This window comes from Aptenodytes forsteri, unplaced genomic scaffold (genome assembly GCF_000699145.1).
Source record: "Aptenodytes forsteri isolate BGI_AS27 unplaced genomic scaffold, ASM69914v1 Scaffold278, whole genome shotgun sequence".
NCBI classification, from domain to species: Eukaryota; Metazoa; Chordata; class Aves; order Sphenisciformes; family Spheniscidae; genus Aptenodytes; species Aptenodytes forsteri.
Window position 1 is genome coordinate 377,295 of NW_008795907.1, and position 25,066 is coordinate 402,360.

Genomic DNA, 25,066 nt, shown 5'->3' on the forward strand with positions numbered 1-25,066 from the left:
GCCGTGCCGTGCAGCGGAGGGGGCACGCCGCTGCAGAGGGCGGCTTGGCCACCGCGTGTTAGGAGCTGCCCCGAGCTCTGCGGAGGCCGCCGCAGCTGCTCTGCGAGGGCTGAGCTAATGCCCCGTCGATGCAGGCAGATGCAGTCGGGTGGCATCTGAGCTGATCTTTCAGGGACAGGTGCTGGCAGGCTTTTCGGTTCTGCAAAGTTAGCGTCTGACCTGATGCATTCAGTCACCGAGAGGCATATATCCTGTGCTTGACTAGTCTCAATCATGCATTACTGCCTTTAATGAGAACTTGGATCCGAGGAGTACTGCAGACTTGGGCTGTGAAGTGTTCCAAGGCAGCGGTTCCACTGCTTACAGTGGCAATAAACCACTATTTAGTGGTTATTTAACCACAATAAACTGTGACTAACAAAGCCCTGTATTCTGGAGCACTTCCTGGTGGGAACAAGGGGAAATTTACCGTCTCATCTTCTCAACGTGAGACAGGATGCTTTTTAACTAGAAATTAAACAATAAAATACTGCCGTGCTAACTCTGGACTTTTTTCTTTGACAGCCAGTAGAAATAGATATGATTGTAGGAAAAGACCGAGAGGGTTTCTTCACCAATGGTCTGACCCTTGGTGCAAAGAAGTGCTCTGTGATCAGAGATAGCCTGTATGTTGATGGTGACTGCACAATGGACATCAGGACAAAGAGTCAAGGTGGTGAGCCAACATACAATGTTGCTGTAGGCAGAGCTGGCCGAGGTAAGCATGATTTTCTTCACTTTCAGATCACTGAATTAAGAGTGTGACCCTAAGCGTAGACTCCAGTTACTAAGAAAACCAGACTCCTGTACTTAATGGTTAATTTCAGGAAGTGACGTAAGGGGGGTGGATGGCAGTGGTTTGGCTGACGAACTAGATTTCAGCCTAGGAATTACACTTGTCCCTGTTCCTACCTGTGATCGCAGCTGGGCGCTAGGCTGTGAAATGGTTAGCAGATCTCTGACAAGCAGGAAAGAGCAGGCTATAGCTTGAACTAAGCTTGCCAAGTATATGATAACTTGGTATCTAAAGCTTACGGTAGGGATCTATTAATGATTGGTAGTGAAACTAGCTTTTTTGTTGTAAACTTCGCAATGGAAAGTTTATTCTGCAAAGATGTGAATTCCTTGTATGAGCTACTCCTACTTGCCTTTTAACAAGTTCTACACTAACTCTTCTTGCACTTGCTATTGAGCTCTCTGAAGTCTGTCTTCAGGCAAAAAAGGCCGTCCAATTTGGTATCACTGAGAAACTTGGTGTTATGCTCGTACGCCTCATTTAACTTCTAGTAAAACATTACGGGGAAGGCACTAGGTTTGGATATAGAAAATGTGCCTTGAAATACTGGCTACGAGTAGTATGCCTTGTGTTCAAAATACCTGGCCTAGCACTTTTTGGCTGGCTGTAGGTCAAATTGGTGAGCAACAGACTTTTGCTTACAAGTATAAAACCAAAACTAGAGCAAAATTTGTTTATAGGCTAAAGCCGGGTGGCAGTGATACAGGAAGAATGTTTGCAGCACTGAAGTGAAACAAGCCGAGTTCTGACTCTGCTGCAGATTGTGAAATGCAAACAAGAACCGTCTGTCTTAAGCTTTTTGTGAGCAAATTGCTATGTAGATGTACAATCACCTGTAGGTAGGCTGACTGCAGTATTTCCAATTACAGTATTCCTAGCTTGGGAGACAATTACTGTGCTTGTGGAAGCACAGCGCTTACTGTGTCCGTGTACCTGCTGGTGACATCTGCTGGCAACTTGCAAGTGGTGTTTACTGGTTGAGGAGCCTTAGGATGTTCTTGTTCATGAGACAATTGGGACACCTCACCAAAATTGTGGGATTAGAGGGTCAGCATTAAAATCCTCCCTGCGTTTTGTCTTCTGCAAAAAGCATGTTTTATAGTTCTATTGTTGCATGAAAAGTCTTAGCCCAAGTCTGACCACGTGGGTTTTTTTGCTAGTATCAAAGCAGTTACTCTGGTTCTTAACGCCAGTAGTGGCCACTACAGATAAGAATATAAGAATATTCCCTCTTCTGCTCTTCAGAGTCACAGTTCTTCTACATATACTACTACTTTTGTCCCTGACAATACTTCTTTCCCCCCCCCTTGTTTTTTTGAGATGCAGCCAGGGTTTCCTTGCTGGGTGATGACGGATGGTGCTGATGGTGGAGAGGCACTGTGATGTTTTTTTGAGATAGTTGGTAGCATTTTTCTTAGCAGTGAACTCTTATGACTTACATAGTTACTTAATATCCCGAGGATAACTCATGCCTTCTCCCAGCCCTGTCTACCTCTGTATTTTTACAAAACTCCTGTTAAACTAGCTTAATACCCAAATACTAAATCTTGAATTTGAGTGTGTTTATTGCACTGCCTAAAACTTGCATTATTTCCTTGTCTAACACACTCCTTTTAAAACTTTTTTCTTTTCTCTTTCAGTCTTGGTCTTTGTAATGGGCAAAGAAGGGGTCCATGGAGGCGGATTGAATAAGAAGGCATACTCAATGGCAAAATACTTGAGAGACTCTGGGTTCTAGTTGCTAGGCAGACTGTATTAGGGGAAGATTGCTATTAAACTTTCCTGGCGGTGAGCTTTAAACCTTACATTCTGGAAACTTTATTAGCAATGCAGGGTGATGGGGTATGAACCTGTGTCTCCTTTGTATCCCTTTGTTGGTGGGGAAAGGTGTTGTTTTTTTTTTTTTTTCTTTAATTCTGTTCATTTCTGTTTTGTTTCCTTGTGTACTCCAGCATTGGTTATAGTCATGGGAAAGGAAGGTGTCCATGGAGGGACACTCAACAAGAAAGCATATGAACTGGCTTTATACCTGAGGAGGTCTGACGTCTAAGCAGCCTCTCCCCATCCACCTAGCAACTGTCTTCACCACCACCCAGTTGTGTTCAGTGCTACCAGACTGTAGATGGTAGTTTGTGTTTTTTATTTACCCATTTCCTAATGTCATAATTCCAGTTACCCTTTGTTCATTTATATGTTAACCACTGTATGTAACCAAGTCCCGTATCTGGCACCATTACTGCACCACAAAGATGATATGCATGATACCTTGAAAAACTTGGGAGGGGAATATGCCAAGTGTAGGCTTTGCTTTGTCTTAGCAATTAGTGTGATATTGACAACTAAAACAACTTAAATAATACTAAACAAGGTGCCGATTGTACAATCTAATTTGATCAATGCCTCTTCAGCACTTTGAGCAATTACACAGCTCACTAGTCTTCCTTTCATAGAGCATGGTTGGGAGGAAAAAAGTGCATGCATATCTTTACTTCTGTCCCTCTCTTTTTTTCTTTTTTTTTTAAATCCACATTTGTTTGCTTACACCCATTTTTATAGTGCCTGGTTTGTTTAACCAATTTCCCACTCAAAAGCTATTAATGTGACATTAGTTTTGTTGTTGCACTTCACTGTAGGCTCAAGTTTTTTTTTTTCCTTCATGATGTCTGAAGCTTGTACTGCTTAACAAGTGCAATCACAAAACTATGAAAGGGTACAGATGCACTTCCTCCCATGACCTTAAAACCACCATCCTGAACGAATCCCCAGAGACATTCCATCATTGCAATAGCTCGGGCACTTTTTTTTTTTTTTTTTTTTCCAGCTCCTGTTCTGTAGTTGAATTGTAAAAGGATGCCATTATGGACATTAGATATCCCAACATAACCATCTGGAGTGTGTCTGGTTTCGGTTTTTCATAGGACCAATTTTAATTTGCAGCTTGGGGGTCGTGGTTTTTTTGTTGTTTTTGTTTTTTAATATGAAACTGCAATGTCATTGTGGAAAACTGCCACCTTCAGCTATACTGGGAGCTCTGACTGACTCCAGTCTTTCTGCCAGATCACTTACTGGTAAAGAGTTTTGCTGCTCTGAAGCCACTGTTTGGATGAAGGTCGGTAGTTTGAAAGCTGTTAAAATGATGCCATTTCAAATTTAAAATCTTCATTCGGCCTGTCACACCCTTGCTGCAGAAATTATGGAGTGAACTGCCTTGTGCACTAGTGATCTGAAATGTCTGTAACCAAACTCTCAGTTCAGGCACGGTACTAACAACTTGTATGTCCATTTAAAGAGAACTGCAGAACTCTGTATACAAAAGAATAAATGGGAGATGGTATTGGTTGGAATAACTGACTTGGCTGTCTTGTGATGAATTTTTTAATATGTATTCTGTGCCATACTATTGTTTAAAAAAAAAAATGAACTGTTGCTATTGTGAGATGGATTTTAACTGACTACGAGGGTTTCTTTCGAATGGCACTACTTTAGGGACATTCTAGTATTTGCTTCTATTGTTGGGCCTTGTGGATAATGTACAGATTTAAACAAATTCTTGTTGCTGATTTGTCCATTTCTTTCCCTGCACTTTGTTACATCTGGGATACAGTCTAACTCATCTGATTTAATATGCATTTCAAAAAATGCCATAACTATTAAAAACACCTTGTTTACAGACAGATGAAATAAATTTATTCCAACCAAACAATATCAGACTGTTGGTAATTTTTCCCCCCCACAGGAATTCTCCGAGGCCCTTCTTCATTGCATGGCTGACTACACTAATACTAGATATAAGTGCAGTTGTAAGTTTTGTAAGACAGCAATAGTATGATAACTTCAGTCAAAGGCCAGGCAGTCTTTGGGCTAGATCTTAAATTGGGAGATGATTTCATGTCACTTAACTTGGCATTTATCTGACTCCAGGGTGAGGGGGTTCCCCTGCCATGTGAATACCTAATATGCAATCCCTGAAACCTTTGCCATGTGATCTCTTCGAATAGGGAAGGGAGGGATTTAAGGTCTCTGTGACCCCAAAAGAATTCTACCTGGCTTTTGGTACTTCCGCTACCCAAGTACTCTGAAAACACAGGCCCTGCGAACCAAGTGCCTTTTAAACGGCACTGGTGAGATGCGGTAGTGAACAATGGGAGCTTGGGGGATGGGGAAAGAAAGAAAAGCCCAAACCACAGGAGGTTAATCTTTAGCTAAGGCTATGCTTTTCTCGGTCCAACAATGCCAGTTGTGTCCCGCTTGGGCATTACCATTAAAATGCCTTTGTTCTCCCCTATCTTCCCCTACATCTTAATCTTCAGTGTAAGTAAGTGTTGCACCCCCTCCTTTGCTTGTCACTAGATCCCGGTCTAACTAAAACCTTTATATACAAAGTGTTTATCTTGGGACTACTTGAGTTGCTTAGTGTCTGAACAGTATCTTCGAGCTCTCAGTGCTAAAGTTAGAAGACACTAGAACAAGCCCCTAGCCCTAAGCAAGTTTACATTTAGTAGTAACTAGTACAGAGGATGCCAACCTCTCACTTCCCCCATAAAATTATGTTAGCATGTGAATCCGTGTTTTGCTCTGTATCTAAACTTTGTCCGAACCCAATTTAAAATTGCACTCACGTTCTGAGTGCAGGATTTTTTTTTTCCTTTCCTGGTTGGGGGAGTGTGTGTCTGTCACCGAAGCTTTTCTGTAGTAAGGCCATAGCTGGAATTTACTGTAAGGGCATCTCGGAGGCAGGAATAGCCTTATTTAACATCGTTCCTTTCTTATCAATTCCCCTCTCCTGAGCATGTGTCTGCAGGGGTCATCTGTATGTCACCTGTATACTTTTTCTTGGTAAGAATCAGGTGTTGCTCAAATTACTTTTTCAGATGCATTTGTTGTTGAATTTCCACAGCAGAATGGTGTTTGTGCACCTAATTTGCTAGGGTCTTCCTAAAATACCTTTCTTGAATAACCTGGACTCTCAACAAATTTTACATTTAACTCCCATTTCCAGATTAATAGACAGTTTAAATACAAAGGGTTATTTTCCTACGCTAAAGGTTTGAACACTAAAGTGTGACCTAGGTCAGAAATTTGCATTAGTATTTTTTTCCTTGAAAAAAGTTACTAGAAGAGATACAGTGAAACACTTAATCTTAGACGTTACAAAGTTCCATGTGAGTCACTGATTTTATCTGCTGAATTTAAGTCCTACGCAGTACTGTACACCTATTGTCCTCCTATTGTAATGGACAGGATTGCACCGCTCAGGGTTTCACCTGCCATCCCGCGTTACACCATTCAGTACTGTTCCAACCACCTCAGCGGTCACAGTTTATTAGGCTGTTACCCCCCCTCACAATTTTACCACTCAGGATTTAGTAAAAGGATTCATACATTGTGGCAGTGAAGATGCCTGACCTGTATAGTTCTCGTGGGTTTTGTGCTCATGGTTTGTTCCTTTTTTACCCTCTTGCTAGTCCATGAAAAACACTGTCGTTTTTAGACATTTCACTTGCATACAGCTGTCTTCAATACCTGCTGGCTCTTCAACTTCCAGTAGAGCTCTCAAACTCCTGACTTACTCACTATGGTTTACAGTGCCTGCCATTTTATAAAAAAGCTCTCCGATTGCTCATACATGCTTTAGAAGTATTGCATCTTTTCTTACATCAGCAGTTCCCAATGATAAGGAAGCTAAGCACCCAACCCCACCCTCCCCTCCCTTTTTTTTTTTCCTCTTCTCTTTTATAAAATATGTTCTTATTCAAGGCTTGGGTAAAAGAACAGAACTGACATTAGAACAGAACTTACATTGGTGTTTTAAAAAAAAGATGAGAAGGGAGTAGGAAAGATGTGCAAACGAAGAGCAATACAGAAAAGAGGCAGAATTGCTTCAAAGGGTGGTTGGTTTTTTAAGGGTAGTTCTCAAGTTATTCAGTCTCTCTTCAAACTCAGGAAGATCATTCACTATTGACTGAATTGCTTCACTTTCTGAAGGTTTACTTCTATCCCCAATTACTTATGCCTCTTAGATTGCATGGCACGCACTGGAAGATGATGAGGGCTGCATTTATGTGCAGAACATCAGGGCTTTACAAGTTTTTAATGCTGACTTCCAGGCCATTCTAATCAGTCCCTTACTTTCTCCGAAATACATTTATGAAGTTAATTGTCAGCATGCTTATTTTCTGCACCATTCACAGACAGATTTTAATTACACCAGCCCTTATTAGCTGGTATTATTTCAGAGGGTCTTACTTTTATAATGAACGTGTTATTAGAATTCTGTTAGAAAGATCTAACTATTCTGAACTGCTGACAGCATTGCAGTTTTAGACATCAAATTTTTAATATTCATTATATTATTTTGCATGTAGGTACCCATTATTACTGTTTGTTCAAACACTGGCCCTGGAACTCTCCCAACATCATGCACTGTAGAGGGGGGGTGAGGAGAGTTGTTTGTTTTGCTATTTAAATCTCCATTTGTTGATTACTGACTTGTCAAGAAAAACACTTGTCAGACACATCACTTTATTCCAGTCGCTTTTTACTGGATTCTTCCCACCCCGCCCCCAACAAATGAAAGCTCACCTTTCCCTTTGAGGGCACATTTTAATTCCTCTCCTCTTCTGGCTCCTTTTCCAAGTAGTTTGTTCTCATTATGCAATGAAAGGTTTGGTGCAAGCTCGTTTTGTAAGGAGCTATTTATACTGGTCATACAAATAATATTTTGTGGTAACTGCCAGTGATACCTACACTGTTTTATGCAGAGAGATTATATGCTTCAGAAATGCTAAATGCTAAACGTACTTTTAGCTTCAGGCGCTAGTTACAACTACTTATTAGAAGAAATTTTTTTCAACTAGGCAATCAAGTATGAACCTCGTTAAAGCACCAACACCCTATTCTCAAAGAAAGCTAGAGACTGAAGTTAGATCAACAGACTTGACATAAGCAAAAAAACCCTGGGAGTCAGCTGTTCATGGCGTATGGTGAGGAAACGGTGCTACTTCATGTGGATAATGTAGTAGGTCATAGCCCGAAGAAAAATCCACATTTATCTTTCCCTGTGGGTTTGGACAGGCCATACCTTTTGAGACACAAGATTTATCCAGCAAGTTTTAATGAAATACGCAAGTTCTACTTAGAAATGCTAAGAGATACTTAACCTTCTGAAGTATTTCTAATAATAAAGTGCTATTCCTTCTTTAATTTTCATTCTCACTGGTAATGGCAACTGACAAGTAAACTGTATCTATGGCACAAGGGAGGTATGGCAGGGGGAGTAGCACTACGATGTTTACTACCAAAGCCTGCTGAAATAAAATTTACATTAATACCATTAGGAAATTTAGACAATGGAACAGTTTTTTAAAAAAAGTACAGTGTAGTTGGGATGGAAACAGACTATCCTTTGCTGCACACATTTTCTCTGTATAGCATGGAGAATAGCAGGTGAGAAACTGATAAAGAGAGTGTAATTTTACTTTTTGTCATTGCGGCAAATACTACAACCAGAGTTACATATAGCGTATGTTATAAAGTTTATGTTCATGGTTCTGGTTCTCTTCAGGTTTTGGGGTGCCTGAAATACAATTATGAATAAACACATGCACTCATAATGTATGAACAGCAGGAACCTATTTTAAGAAACATCTTTCAGCTTAGTAAGTTTTCAGAAATCAGTTTTCACATTTGGACTTAACTAGACATAAGCAAGCTGAAGTAGAATTTTACATGGTGAAAATGATTGTTCATCATTAACCCCATGGATTGCTGGTGGCAGTGGTTTGAAGATGAATCATTCTTTCATTATTATCCTTTTACCACACCCCATTCTGCAAAATAAACTCTCTCTGCTCTTAGCCAGTCCCAGAGAATTGATTTCCATTGCCAGGCTGAAGCAAGGAGGGTGTAGCTGCACTCTGTATTAGGTCAGAAATAACAAATGAAAACACCTCACCTGTAATCGCCTTGGTCCAGGATTTGGCGTTTTCTGACTTCCAGAACACAGGCTCACAGACTGCAGCAGGTGTCGGCAGGTGGGCAGGAAATATTAATAGCACTCTGGTCTTCCTTCCCTCTCCCCCATACAAGTTACATGTACAGACCCAGATTGATTCAAACTAAAAGTGAACAAAAATTAAGGTTTTCTATGTAGCTTAGTCCTCCTGCATATAGTGCTGATCAGTACAGCACTTTGTACTGTGATACACAGCACAATGTAGGTTAATGTTTACTAAGGGATCTTAACAGTTGCATGTTCTGGATCCTTACTTTACCCTTAGTAATACATGCAGAAGAGTACACAATGAATGTAAGTAATGCAAAAGTTCAATAAATTCCTTTTGATACTTAAAGTGGAAAACATGTTTATTAACATTCTTTCAAGCTTTCCTTATTCAAGGCCATATAAAAAAACTCTGCATTTTGATTATACGTATGTTTTTACTTTCTACATAGTTACAGAGGTATTATATAGCATTTACTTTTTTTGTGATACACTGGTAAGTACTGAGTTCTGTTAAACAGTTACAAGCACTTGTTTTCAAATCAGGTATTTGAAAAGAACAATTTTTCTATATACATAGTTTAGCAGACTAATGCAGCATAAAATGCTCTTTAGTAAGAGGTATATGAGTTGAGAATCAATAGAATACTCACCTAAAATTATTTTTCTATGTGGAACAAAACCTCTGTTTTGGTCACGCCCCCCTCCCCCCCCGCTTCTCCCACATCATCACTGGAAACTAGACTACATGGTGGTAGCAAGTAGGGATAATTAATGTGTTTATGGTGGATCTTACCTTGTGAGTTGCTCAAGACTAAACATATATTCTAAGTTGCCTTATCCTAGGAATTGCTCAATGGAACTGCTTCAACTCAGCTACTGTGGCAAACTCCAAAGGATTTTTTGGAATCACTGCTTTGAAATAAAAGTGGAATTTCCTCTGCTTTGTTTTGATACACCAGCATATAGAATATTGATCTGTTCTACATTTTTCTTTCAGTAGTGGTGACAGTTTTTAGGAAAACTCTATACAAACATGCAAATACATTTTTTGTTGGGCTTAAGGGGTAACACATACCATACATGTAATAAATATTGCTATCAGTATGACCCAGCTGTAGCTACAAAATGGAAAAAAATTACTTCCAGATAAATCCCATTTCAACAAGATACATTTAGAGTCTGTGTGATATTTGTATTGATATAAACTATTAACATTATTCATTAGCATTGTGAAGTCCAGTTAAACTGTTCATTTTGAGAAGACAGAACATGTGACTGAATACCTGAATCAAAAATAAAATCTATCTGTAATGATTTAACCATAGTACTTACTACATGAACTGCTGCTCCTATTGAAGAAACCAAATGGATTACAGATTAAAATATATTCCCTACATAAAGGTTTGTAAAGTATAGCCTTAAGAATTCTTTTGTTCATACACTATTCATCATTAGTAGTCTCAAACAGTATTTGCCACTCTGTACTCTCTTTCATCATTGGGCTGTAGTTGAACCACTACACTTTCTTCGTTTACTCCATTTTCTGCATCACTGCTATCAATATTGTCATTGTCATCTTCCTCATATTCTGAGGACTCGGTCATGTTCTGATGGGAGTGAGATTCTGACAAAGCCCCAAATGACTGAGTACTAACTGAGGCTAATGGTCTAAGCAAAGGAGTATTTTCAGATACTTCATTCTCTTCTTGACTACTGTCTGTTTCAGAGTCGGAGTCCCCCTGAGAAGGGACCACTTTCTGCTTACATACAGGACATGTTTTTTTTGTTTTTGTCAGCCACGGGTCCACACACTTGCAGTGATATGCTGTTAGAAAACAAAACACAAGTACATCATTATCTAAGTGAAAATGACATGGAAACCTGCTAAATTGTATTTACGTTTAGTAACACAGGAGAATTTTATAGTTTAACTCATACAGAGAATTTCAGTCACAAGTTTGTTGGCATGCAGACTGTCTATCTTTATGTACAAAACGCCTAATAGATTAGGATCTCGGCCATATGGATACATGCAATAAGTACCTATTTCCGCTACTGAATGAATCTGAGAGCAGTCCTGCAGTGGGCCATGTTTGACGAAATAAACTTTAAAAGCTTCTTGAGCAGTTATACCCACCTTGCAGCAGACATGCCCACCATCATTATCCTCATAATGCCTCTAACCTCCACCAAGATGTATCGAAGCACCTTGTTATTAAATAAAATTACCACATGATTTTGTGGATTTTAAATTAGGTCTACAGTTGGCACTGCAACTGTACTGGCCTTGTTTAAAAAAAAAGTGTTTGAAAGTCTTACTTATGGTATTAAAACCTTAGCTCTGCTTATTAAGAGAGACTTCTATCTGGCAAAGAGCTAAGTATTTACAAGGGCAAGCATGTTGTGTTTAGTACCTGTTCAAGCACGTTAGTAGCATGTTCTCCATGAGAACTGACAGTGGTGGTTTTGTTTCTTTTTTTTATTTGTCAGCAATCTTTGATATTGGTGATCAGGTTTAGTTAACTTTGCAGTCCCTAGCTGGGACAGATGCTATGGATTTGTTCTCTCTCTTCTGAGAACTCTTTGTTTGTTGGACTGTTTTGAAATTGTTTTTTACGACTGAGGACCTACAAAGCTCAGTCTGTCATCTGCTGTGTTCACTGTGGATGTAAGTCTGTAACATCAGTTGCCACTTTTTTTTAAATCTCTTAGTAATGTATTTGCTGTTGCAGTGCCTGGTCAGAGCAGGAATTTAATGAGAAAAAGCTGGGTAACACTGCACCCAGCCAAAATGGCTGTGTATATATATATATATATTAATGGACTGGGAGGTAGAGATAATTATATATATAATTATATATAAATATAATTAATGGACTGGGAGGTAGAGAAAGGGTTTCAAGCTAGGAAGGATGAATCCCATCTTTCTTGATAGATTTTACACAGCTTTTATCAGAATGTTTAAATGTAGAGACACTCTTGGGCCCAGGCCTCTTCCAGATTTCTAGATATAAGCTCTTAAAATGCTTCTTGTACTTGCATGCAGTTAAGAGCAGTCTTGTCTTGTGGATAGATACGTACGTGACTACTAGATACACCTTTTGCAGTGGGCAGTATTTGAGAAAGACTGTTCAGACAGCGCACAACTTGTCACAGTAAAAATAGTCCACTGATTTTCGCACTGACAACACCGACTTCCAAGTGCAGTCAAGGCAGTGGTCTACAGACTATATCCCTTCACCCATATCTCTGTCACTAATAGCTGAATTGCATTTTATGGTTTAATTGTCTTGGAGAAAGTGAAAGCCTATTTTTTTAATTGTACAAAGTAACTCTGGAACGTGTTTCCCTATTAAATACAGACATTTATGGGACAGCGTCAAGCCCAGATTTTCTTTCATGTGTACAACCAAAGAAAAATGCGAAGTGGGAATGCTAGCCTTTTTGCTTTCAAGAGGAAAAAAAAGTTTGCTCTTTTCCCAGTTTGTATATACACTCCTGCATATTAGCAAAAACAAATTTTATAAATCAATCAATAAACATATTCACTGTGGGTTTTAGACACGGTGTTTTAGAGGGCTGTTTTAATACTAATACCAAACCTAAAATACAGTTGCTTACCATGAGAACATGGAAGGATTCTGAGCTTGTCTCCATCCTCATATTCATCCAGACAAATGGCACATACATCGTATTCATCTCCTACAGCACATAATTGAGAATCAGTTTAACTTTAAAAGATTTGCAACAGACATTTTCACACACATGCATACAGGTTCTCTTGGTTAGTTTCACAGGTTGAAGAAACTATTACTCTTCCCTGTCCACGCAAGGGGCACGTTCTTTGAAGCTATATAGTTGACTGCTATATTTCTCTCCTTATTAGGACTATAGCTCATTCACTTTCCCTTCAGGTTAATAAAAACATTTTAAACTGTGTGAAGTGCTATCTCTATAATATCCTATCATTCTTATTAAAAGTAAGATAAAATAATTTAAAATATAGGATTGACTTTACAGGTATTAATAAGTTATTGAGAAAACTTAGGCAGAAAAATAGCAACAAAACCAACTAGGTAAAAAAGCAGAATAATCAAGAATGATAGTCTAGTCACAGGAGGAAGTTTACAGTATTTTGTAATTCAAACCTCACAAGTAAGATATACATTACTAACAGTATTGACATTATGTACACTGTTGTGATACATTATACAACCAAAATATAAACACTTTCTAGAAGTCAGTTTATTCCCGTTCCGTTTTTATCAAGGGCTTTACAACATGGTCCTTTCATCAATCCAGATGGTTCTTTCCAATTTCCTGTAAGATGCTGGTCCTCTCAAGTTTGCAGTTACACCAGCAGCTTATGCCCTTTAACCCCTGTGGGCAGCTCAGCCCCACCCAGCCGCTCACTCACTCCCCCTGGGATGGGGGAGAGAATCAGAAGGGTAACTGTGTGAAAACTCATGAGTTGAGATAAAGACAGTTTAATAGGTAAAGCAAAAGCCACACGCGCAAGCAAAGCAAAGAATTCATTCACTGCTTCTCATCTCAGACAGGCATTCAGCGAGGACAGCAGGGCTCCATCACACACAGTGGTGACTTGGGAAGACGAACGCCCTAACTCCAAATATCACCTCTTCCTCCTTCTTCGCCCCAGCTTTTATTGCTGAGCACAACATGGTGTGGGATATCCCTTTGATCAGTTGGGGTCAGCTGTCCCGGCTGTGCCCCACCCCAGCTTCTTGCCTACCTCCAGCCTGCTTGGTGGCAGGGCAGGGTGAGGAGCAGAACAGCCCTTGATGCTGTGTGAGCACTGCTCAGCAATAACTTAACACAGTTCCTGTGTTATCAACACTGTTTTCAGCACAAATCCAAAACATAGCCCCATACAAGCTACTATGAAGAAAATTAACTCTATCCCAGCCAAAACCAGTACAGTCCTTTTCACAGATGAAGTTACTGCAAACGAAGTTGTAAAATACCACAATTTTCAATGTCCACTTTCTCCTCCTAACCTGTGTGTCCTTGAATATTTATATTCAATATTTAGGTAGACTTCTTGTCCTGTCACTGGACACCACCGGAAAGAGCCTGGCTCCATTTTTTGCACCATTCCTTCAGGTATTTATACACATTGGAGAAATCCCCCTGAGCCTTCTCTTCCCCAGGCTGAACAGTCCCAGCTCTCTCAGCCTTTCCTCATAGGAGAGATGCTCCAGTCCACTAATCATCTTCGTGGCCTCTCACTGGACTCTCTCCAGTAGATCCATGTCTCTCCTGTACTGGGAAGCCCAGAACTGGACACAGTACTCCAGATGTGGCCTTACCAGTGCTGACCTTATTCCACCTTTCGTTTCCTTAGCTTCAGAAACTTAAGTCCAACCACCTTCAGCCTTGCCAACATCTGGTACAACTGCTGGAGCTAGAAAACTTCAGGAAATTCAGCAGAACTTATTCCACAAACGTGTACATCCACAATGTGTGTGCATGTTTGTTTCGAGACAGTCGAAGGCACTTGCTCTTTAGCCTAATTCTTCAAAGGTGGCACAATATCCTGAATAACAACATTTCTTGAAGATCTCTTAGTTTCATAAATATATAATGCTTTTCAGAGTTATACAGCAGGTATTTTTGTTGGCAAAGGGGTGGAGAAACTGGTGAAGAGAACAGCCTAGAGCTGTTGGCAAAGACGAAACAGTAGAAAGCAGAACAAAGCAGTGAGAGAACAAATACAAATCCATGGTATGTTTCTTAAATTTAAACCACCTCCCTCAACATATACAGATTCAAAGACATCTCTTTCTCCAGGCAAGGACGGAAAGTCTTGAACCTTTTCGTGCCTTCCTTGCCCCTCTGAATCTAGGATTCTCTTCTGTGAAGAATATACAGGCTCAGCAGAAGGGGAGGAGTGGCCCGTAACATAAATTAGGGCACTTAATGAATGATAAGCTATGTAGATAAAGAGAAAACAGGATCAAATATAGCATGGTCATAGTAAAGGTAGACAATGCCTTTGCAAACTGATTTCTAGAAATAAGTATGGCACATCTTATCTATGCAGACTTTGGTATAACATTCTGTAAAGTTCTATGTGTGAAATGATTGCTCCTAGTCAGTAAGATTAGTGAGGATTAGTAGAGGGAGCTGAATAAATGGAAGTTGCTACTGGTGGTGTTGGAAGAAGTTCTTAAAGGCTGGAGGAGAGTTATCGGTATTGTCTTTTTACAAAATTGCTTTGGAACAATATTGATACAAAAACAAGGAGCGTATCCATTATACATATATGAAACACGATTAAGTAGGCATCATCAAGAGGGTAACTGGGATAGCACAAAAAAAAAAATCTGTAAATTGGAATAATGGTACATGAATGAAATTCAGTACTATAACATGCAAGTGCATCCATTTAGGGATTACATCCTTGGGGAATTTTTAGCTGAGATTTCACCAGTTACAAACAATTGAGAAGAAACAGAGTGTACTGGTTGATCACTACAGTGTTCCTAACGTGATACAACTGGGAAAAAGAAAAATGCAACAGTAGGAAGCATCAAGAGTAGTCTTTCCAGAAGCGGTAAGTACTGTTCAGGAGTCTGTAACGTGGCCACCCATATCCTCAAAAGATTAATTCAAACAGAAACAAAGAAAGAATATTATGATCACATAACAGAGAAACTATCATGCAAGAAAAATAAATTAAAAAAATAGCCTGATAATTTTAATCTAACAATCTGAAGGCTGAAAGGGGATTCAGTTTTCTCTATAAACAACACAGAGGAGCAATACCATGGACAGAGAAGAGAGAAGCTGGGGGGGAGGGGCACGTAAAGAAAAGAGCTATCATCTGACCAGGAATCATTAGGTTGGACGTGAAAAGAAAACTTGACCGTTGGAGCAGTGATATTCTGAACTAGCCTTTCGGGACCATCAGAAGATAATCATGGTAAAGGGCCAAACCTCCCCCTTTCCCCAAACCTAGTTTTAGGTCAAGGCTTTAGATATGTGACACACAAAGTTCCTAAGAGAATAGCATCTGGAAGGAGATGGAAATGGACATCTTAGTCCTAGAAGACAATGGAGGGAACTGAACATAGATCCCCCAATTCCTGTCTAAGACTGCCAATTACTAGGCTATATTATTAAAGGTTAGTAGTGCAGTGAGTAGTGCAAAGTACATCTTTTAAAATAAAGAGGTAGCTACATTTCATTTTGTACGGAACCATATTTCATTATGTGTCTTGTGAATACTTACCTGATCAATCCCTGAGAGGTACTTAAGCAGTGAAAGGGTCCCTGTCACTGTTTGGATCCCTTGCTTTGACATGAGCTGTGTTGAGTATCTGCTCAGCTCTATCAAGGCTGGAAAAGTTCTGGCCATGTGCACAAAGCCACTGTATCTGCAAAAGTTGGTGAACTCTTCTTTCATACACCTCTTGCAACTTAGACACATCCAATGCTGCTACTCACTATTTCCAGATGGTACTTCTCCTATTATGCCATTAGCACTTCAGACAACTGAACCTTACTGTCTTAACACTGTCCAGTACTGCACCGCCTCTTCACAAGCAGCTGCTTGCTAGGGCTGCACACTCTCCTGACCATGAAGCGTTCTTTAGATGCTCAAACTACAGCATACCAGAAAAAAATTAGTCTGGCCCACCCCGCCTCTCCCCCTATTAAGTCCTCCCTGTCACACAGCTAGAAGCACATGTGCCAGTAGACTAAACTGCAAGTTTTCCTATTACTTGACTAACACGTTTGGTTGAGGGACTGGATAGTTACAGGGTCAAATGATCCAATGTGTATTTGTACATCCTATCATAAGGGCAGTCATCTGCTCAACATGTGGTGCTAGGGTGTCTGCATCCTGGTTATACACTTTGTGATAAGGAAAGGCACCAATGATAGTGCCTCAGGAAAAAAAGATGATATGGCCCACCTTGCCCAAAGGATGGACACCCCAGATACAGCCTGCAGTATCCTGGGGGTGGCCCCAAAGAACTATGTCACACTTTCTGCATATTTTGGCTAAGTATTCATAATAGCAGTCCTAGCCCACTTAGTCTGCCTGTTCCCAACCTGTACCATCTTCACAGCTGCTTCTTAATTTCCCAGTGCTCAGCAGTTGACATTTTCACCATCTTCAGGGCTAGCTAAGATCCTGGGTTTTACCATACAGCAGAGGAGCTAGGGAAGTAAGTAGATGTAGATCCCATCAGAAAGAGTATGTGCAGAGAAGGTTCACTCTCTCATATACCAAAATACAAACGGAAAGAGGCATACAGCAAGGCAAAGACCCCTGTAAGAGAAATGAGGCCCCTGTGATCTTGTCACTCAAGGTAAAAGAAAGAAGGGTTGAGATGGCGTATCTTGTTCCCAGTGCCCCTCACAGGGCAGCTTTCCCCCATCTCCTTCCAACCTCTTCCAATTCCTTCCAAAGCCCACCTAACCTGAGCCCCATCCATCCCACAAGTGTTACCTCATCAGTCATCCTCACGACTCAATTCTCTGCTCCCATTCCCCGCAGTATCACCTTAATCCTCTCCCAGTAAACTTGTATCAAGTCTTTTCTGGACTATCTGCTGCACTAAAACTTCATCGCTGCACATCACTCTGAGGTCTGACATTGGAGATGTCAGATTTAAGTGCATAAGACTGATGTGTGCTAGGGCTAGAGTTAATAGCCCCAACAATCTCTTCCATACTTAGTTCACCTTTCAACATACACATACCACACACAGTAATCTGTGACACAACACTGTTTAGCACAAATTTAATTTTTTTTTCAAGTAATTCCCATATTACTTCCCAAAGCACTGTCCAGATTACATACGTGAGACTGAGATCAACTGGGGACAAATCAGAACCACAGTTCACGCTCCAAGCTTGTTCAAAAGAGTTGATATAATACACAAGTTGTCAAAGTGTTGTTTTGGGGAAAAGGTGGAAATAATGGGGCAGATTTCGATAAACGTGTAGCTACAGGAGGCCCACATTTGGGTCATGAGCTTACCCTATGTTATCAAGAAGCTTGCAAATGAAGGAAGCAGGCAGATTTTGCATTACTCAGAAGAGAGGCCCTTCAACACAAAGCTCAAACAGTAGCAGAGCTTTCCCTTTACTGTAATGAAACTACATGGCAGGAGAGAATTTCTGGAAACTCAGCTCAAAATTTGTTTTGATACCATGCTGCTAAACCCAATGCTTTTCTACAGATGGCAGAATTACCTACATTAGGTATTTAGAGTCAGTTTTCATACACAACTTAGCATGGCGGTTCTGTATCTGTTTAGTACACGTAAGGAGACTAAGTACATCACAGTAGAAAAATTAAGAGCTCTGCACCAGCAACAAAGGAGCTGAGCTTTCCAAGGAAGCTGCAGAAAGTTAACAGAAATAACACCAGTGACTCCTCAGTGAGGCAGAGGCACAAAAGATAAACCGCTATCATCAGCTCAAATTTTGAGTATTATATGAAAGTCAGTTTTCGGGGAAAGAGAATCAGCAAAATGAAGTTGTTCAGCGACAGAGAAGAGGCGAAGATGTACTGTTTTTCTGTTTACATGTTCAGAATAAGATCATTAATAAATAAAGCACAAACGTTAAAAATTCAAGACTTAAAGTTCTAAAAAGCAACTTGACCAGGATTTTTTCATTAACTGTGTAACAATATACTTTGCTGAGAAAAATAAACTTTCTTTGCAGATGTAAAAAAAAATCTTAAGCATTTTTAATTCCAAAATGCATAAAACTGTCAGTCAAATAAATGCAGCGTAATAGCTTTTCCCATTTAGTCTGTAAACAATCTTTAACTCGCATGATTAGTCTTGATCATGTTTAAATACTTTCCCATTAAAAAAAAAGTCATAAAAAACCAAACTGAAGAATTACAGTAGTGGCCTAATAGCATTCATATATTCATATAGAAGTAACTGTAGCTTCAGCTTTTAAATAAGGACACAGCTTATATTCCACATTACCAGAATAGAAGGCAAGTACGTATCTGCCTTGATTCAGGATTTTTGCAAGCCTTCTTTTTCAGATGTTAACAAAAGTGAGTAAGAACTGAGCCAGCTCATTAACAATAGGGCTGTTTAATTTATCTGAATTTGTGTTTAGCTGCATGATTAGCAGGTGCCTTTTGCATCATTCCAATGTCAAAATACCGTTGACTATGATGTAAACAAATCAAAATCATACAGGATTGATTTTTGTAGTTCAGAGAATTATTTTACTATAGAACCCCATATTGTTGTGCACACAATTCTCTACAGTCTATAGCAACTAACAATCTGTAGCCTTAAAAATTTTCAGTATAAAGCACGTTCATGGAAATAGTTCTATTCTGGGCTTTTCTAAACTTGCTGTCAATTTTTTTAAAAAATACATACAACACCTGGTGTTGTTTATCTAAAATCTCTTTTCTACAGAGTGGAAAATATGGAATAGGATCTTATGCAGGATCATAACTGTCATGTGTTGCTGTTCTGCTAAAATGAATTTTTTTTTTTTTTTAAGGACTTCAATATTTCAGAAGTACTGCACACAAAATTGAAACTTGGCATCTATTAGAGATGAAAACAGAAGAAACATATAGCATGTGAAGGGCTACCCATTGTGGTACTAGGTATGTATTTGGAAGGTGGCAAGGGAAGCCTACCAGCATACAGTTCTTTTCTTGCCTCATTCACAAGGCTTGCTCTTGTGTTCCCTGTGCAACCTAAACTCCCCAAATAAGCAAAGGAATGCTAAATGAGCCCTCTCATTTTACCAAAAATATTGGTTACACTTGATTTCTCTCATTTTATGATGGCCATGACAGAATTTCTACTGAATCTATCTTTTTGCCTGTGCCTAACACTTCCATTTTAAAAGAAAAAAAAAGAACAAAAACTTCTAACATTTCTCCCTTCCAAAGGTATGAAAACAACAAAATATTTTAAATAGTACTCAACTATACAGCAGATACAAAACCAAGGCACATAAGATATCCTTAGAAGGTGAGTTCTTCACATTACTAAAAGGATTTCTCTATTTGTGGGTTTAAGATAGATGCTAAAAACTATTCACATCTATGTAATAATAGACTGAGCTCTAGTGCAATAAGGTCTTGTGTTACCTACTACCTGACTTCTGCATTATTATAGATAACACTAAATAAACCAGCCAGCAGCATGGGTACAATTAACAAAGACACAGCAAATTGTTTAAGTTACAGGTTTACTAAAGCTATTTGACAGGGGAAAAAAGAAGGGAGGCAAGACTGCAGAGATAAGTGAAGGAGCACATCTGCAATGTGCTGCACTATCAGCAAAGGTAAATTATGGAGATTAGTACATATGCATGAATTACATTGCTTTCATTACAAATTTTTTTAAACCAAAATGGCAATAAAAGGAAGATTAATGCAAAAAAAAATCTAGTATTGAAAGAGCATTGCAACATTAAGTATTCAATTTCTGCAAGAGCACTGCAAAGTGGTAAATATTCTCAATCCTACTTTATAGGGATGGAAAAGAAAACGGACAGAGATTATAATTGTTTTATCTTGGCATGCAGTAAATCAGAGTAGAAGTTGCAACTCAGGACCTCCCAGTTCATAGGTCTATTCTCCAAATAACAGAAATCTATGATTAAAAACAACTTCTCATCTGTTTCCCAAAAGATAAATTCCAAGGGCTTCTGTGGCGGCACAGAAAGTCTGTGAAATGTGGTTCATGTTATTTTTGTTAATATATATTACTCAACATAAAGGAAAAGCTGATGACTGCCACTGGAAAATAACAACTGCTGTAATTTGGCATTTCAGAATATAAGCAGAGTGGACATAAGAACCACTTAGAAACACAGTTTTCCTGATAGTTACTATACAACAACTGGAGAAGATAAAGGGAAAGCAGGAGAGAGAAAAAAGCCTCATGGGCAGGTAGAAAAAGTCAGAGAAATTAAATGGAGTCCATCACTGCCAGACCTACATCACTGAAGTACAAGTTTTTGTCTAATGTAACACAGTGAAGTATTTCAGCTATAACTTTTTTAAAAAATTACTTCCTCTTTTGCTATGACATTCCTTCTCTCCATTGTTTCTATTAGTCAAACCATGTTTATGGATCCCTTATAATCAGCACATTATTATCACGTTCTACACAGAAATGAATGTTAACCATCAGTCAGTACTGTCAAGGGCATCATATCACAGAGAAAAAAAACATTCAAATAATACAGCTGTCTTTTTTTCCCCACACTAGTCATTCAACATGTACAAGAAAGTCCTGAAAAGTGATAGCACACTGTTCTTGAGTAGGCTTATCTCACTACAGCATCCCCTGGCAATGAATAACAGCACATTCAGAAAAAAATGACACATCCATTTCTAGGCCAGGTAAATACAGACAAAGTTTTCTCAATAAGGCCGATGTAAAAGTTCTCAAACATGGAGGCCGCAGATCTATCTGACAACATACTGGCTAACTGCAACAAAGATATTTCTCTGACTCCTGTCAAGGCCATGATCCTGGCCTACCTTACCCAACTTCACAGCCCCATCTTTTATTGCACAGAAATTTGCAATAAGCCCTCAGCCCAACTGCTTCACCTGTACCCACTGGATCCACCAACTGCAGTCCATCTGCTACATTTCTCCAACAGGTCATCACACAAATTAATTAACACTATTACCCAGATTCTTGCTCTCATTGTGGCTTAGGGAAGGGAGGCAAGCCCCTGCAGCAGCCACGACCAGCAACACCAGCCCTCCTCAGCGCTGAGACGTGTATTATTTCTCTGTGAATCCTGGAGCCTCCTTGACTAGTCTCCAAGTTAGTTTCACCTCCATGACTACATGCCCCTCAAAGAACAGAAGATTTAATTTTTAAAAGGGACACTTTGCAGACATCGTTTTCTCAAATACCCATTACTGTATTTCAGAAGCTGGTTCAGAACCACCAAAAATCAGGGGGAAAAAAAGGAAGTATGGAAACTGCTACAAAATAAAGTATCTTGCTTAAATAAATGGTGTATGAGAAGTCTTTAGTAAGCAAAATTATCTTCTATTTGGCACATATAAATTAAAAAAAAATATTTTCAGAAACACAGAGTTACCCATCCACATATGTGGATACACATATGTGTACTTGTGAACAATGAAGAATGCAAAAATAACATCGCCAAGACTTTGGTAGACCTTATGACTTGTTTTCTCTATTAGACTGTAACTGTACTGTGCAGTCAAGCAGATGGGTCAGTAATGAACAGTAATTAGATCAGTTATAATCCCATTTGCAGGGGGAAAAAAAATCAATTTAAGGAATACACAGTAAACTGCGGAACTGCACTTACTCTGGAGCAGATTTTTAAAAGGCACTGAGATACATCTATTTCCCACTATTGCTCAATCATATGTATCAATCTGCATATAAACATATGCACACAAAAATTCAATACACATGATAAAAATATGTATTTCCTTAAAATGACACATACTCTTACAGCTTATTATTTGTCACATATGTTGGGGCTTTTTTCCATGTGTACATAAAGCATTTCAAAGCTGACTGTCTAAAGTTAAGCTCTTCTTTCATACTTAAACACCTAACCAAACAGCTCCATTTTTAGAAGTCTTGTGGATGTAGCAACTCCCAAATTCTGGATTCTTTATCAGGTATCTAACCACTCATTTAGGATCCTAACTTTCAACACAATGTAGAAAAAAATTGCTTCGTTCATTTTTAATTTCTTAATAGAATGCTGCAAAAGAAAGAGATGTGTGGGCATATTATCTTCACTAAATTGATGGTATTTTCTTTTCTACAGGAGTGAGAGGTTACACTGTAATTTCATTGCAGTTGAGATCTAAAAAAACTTTTCAGTCTTAGCCTAGATTCCATTTTAGCGTAAAGTTAAGCTAGCTTGGAAATAATGTTACATATTTCTGAAAATAAATTCTACAATACGTACCAACTCACAAAATTTCTAACCTATATTTTTTCTAAGCTATTATTCTTCAGAATATTCAGATTTGCTAATGATCAAATTACAGGCACATTAAATGGATTTGTCTCTTTTGCTGTGTTCACTTTTGTTATAAAGACATCATACAAAAGATACCAACTCCCACTGACTTTTGTATGACCAAAATGTAATCCATTTTGTAAGGGACCACAACACAACAGCCCCAAAACTCCTTAAGCGTAGAAGACATTTTGATATAGCATACGTTGCATTCTGTAGAATTATTCAAAGGCAAGGCTTGTTGATTAGGACTTTGCAAAGATAGTCAATGCCACATCTTTTGTTACTGCATTCTCTACTCATTACAGAAATGCTAAGTGCCTGATCGAAAGCCTACTGAAATTAGTAAAAAATTCCCATGCGTTACAGTGGTATTTGACTCAAATCCTATTTAGAGATGATTTATGCATTTTCTGCATTAACAATTGTTTAGGTATGTCAGAGTGCAATCATCCCTACAGAACAATCATCTTCATTACATCATCATTTCCCTATCAACCTATTAAATTCTGGAAATCCACTAAAGCCAGCTTTCCCTTAAAAACCCTTTTACAGTACAGTGAAACCATTTATTAGGCAGTGATTCATGATACAAAAAGCAGGGCAAGAAAGAGAAGAACCAGTATCTATGGTGTCTTAGCTTCAGTATTTGACTAACGTTTCAATACGAACAGATTTTTAAGAATACACTGGAGACAAAAGAAAATCCAGCATTCCTAAAAACAGGATTATAGTCCACAGGAGTTACTTTCACCTATCCTTCCACAGCAAAAGGTAAGATTGTTTGGATATATCATCAAGACGACTGAAGTGAATTGATTTTGCAATAATGTCTTGAGAAATCCTATTTTTCACAAAAAAGCATGAAGCAATATATTTTTATTGTAATTGCCAAAGGTAACATACCCAAGTACTGGGACAAATTTTGTCCTTTTAGTAAAAGGATTTAAAGAAAGTAATGCAAGGGATTAATTTCATAGCAGTAGAACCAAAGTGATCATTCGCTTAAAGAAACAGAAATCCTAGTTGAAAAAATAAGCTTTTTGTTCTGTTTTTCATAAGCCACTGAATGCAGTGGATACCTGGATATTTACAGCCAGGTTTACTTTACAATGACTTACTGAGCTCCAGACAATTCATATTGTGTAAGATTCAGCAAAAGCAAAGAGGAAGGAGAATGAGGAAGACAGCAATAAGATCTTTTCATACACTGGCTACTTAGTCATGTAAGTCTAATATAGTTATTACAGATGAACACAATTAACTGAAAAAGACATTAACTGACTTTCTTGAAGTAACTTTTTCCTTGCAAATTTCTCTTTAAAGTACAACATAATTTAGTTTGTATTTTTATTCTAATTAGATTTCATAGGGAATCAGTAAGAGGAAACAAAATTAGTATTAGCTTTATTGGCTTAAGGTAATTTTTTAGAGTTAATTTTAAATCCATAGCAATAGGTCATTATAGCAAGGTTCAGTCAACCCTGCAGAGGAAAACACTTTTTTTTTTCCTCCCTTCCTCCCCCCACCCCATGAGGCTGAACTAACATTGCACAAATACTGTATCCGCTCAAATTGAACATCTGCTTTGCACAAAGTGAGAGCAATGCCATTAATAATGCAGGCTGGCTTTATCAAGGGCAAAGAACAGTAAGTGGTTCTATCCTTGAATCCAGGCATAACCCCTACCATGGTCTTTGTGCCTCGGCAAATACATTCTCTGTTGACACGTATTATGTAGTAATCAATCATTTCAATTAAGTATTTTTTCCACCTTTTCTTCTCATACCTTGCAATAGCTTGTATGAATGAACAATCAGATGGTAAAATGGTAACAAAACAAAACATTTAAAAAACAAAACGGAGAAGTAAAATTTTTTTCTACTGTTAAGGAGTAGACTACAACAGAGAAGGACTTAAGGGAGCTTTTCTATTTCGTTGAATAAAATAACTTACTACAGCTTTATTTCTCATCGTGTCATTAGATATTGCATAAAATTAATCACTACAAAGAATCACAACAGCAAGTATTTTGGCATTAAATTTGAATTGCTCTTGCCCTCACAGAAGTATTGTGATTGAATGAAAGGACCACTCCTCTGGAAAAGCAGGTAAATTATACCCACAAGACAGTTTTGTTTTATAGTCTCTACAATGTCAGGCAACTTATGTGCCACTAGTATTTATCAGTTTCCCGACAAATAATCACAGAA

At 38.7% G+C, this 25,066-nt stretch overlaps 2 protein-coding genes across 2 annotated transcripts in view; one reads left to right on the top strand and one right to left on the bottom strand.

The window, feature by feature from the left end:
* The first annotated feature begins 128 nt into the window (after nucleotides 1–128).
* Nucleotides 129–4,538, top strand: PFN2 (profilin 2). The gene is made up of 3 exons (XM_019473386.1): nucleotides 129–143; nucleotides 565–757; nucleotides 2,476–4,538. Exons 1-3 carry the CDS (start codon nucleotides 129–131, stop codon nucleotides 2,571–2,573), a joined length of 306 nt encoding a protein of 101 aa, XP_019328931.1. The 3' UTR covers nucleotides 2,574–4,538.
* Nucleotides 4,539–9,181: 4,643 nt separating this feature from the next.
* The window catches only part of RNF13 (ring finger protein 13), a 45,004-nt gene continuing 29,119 nt past the window's right edge, over nucleotides 9,182–25,066 (bottom strand). The window contains exons 9-10 of the mRNA XM_009284261.2: nucleotides 12,462–12,542; nucleotides 9,182–10,665 (exon numbers count right to left, since the gene is read on the bottom strand). Coding sequence (XP_009282536.1) covers nucleotides 10,301–10,665; nucleotides 12,462–12,542 — 446 coding nt within the window. The 3' untranslated portion in view covers nucleotides 9,182–10,300. The remainder of the gene's footprint in view (nucleotides 10,666–12,461; nucleotides 12,543–25,066) is intronic.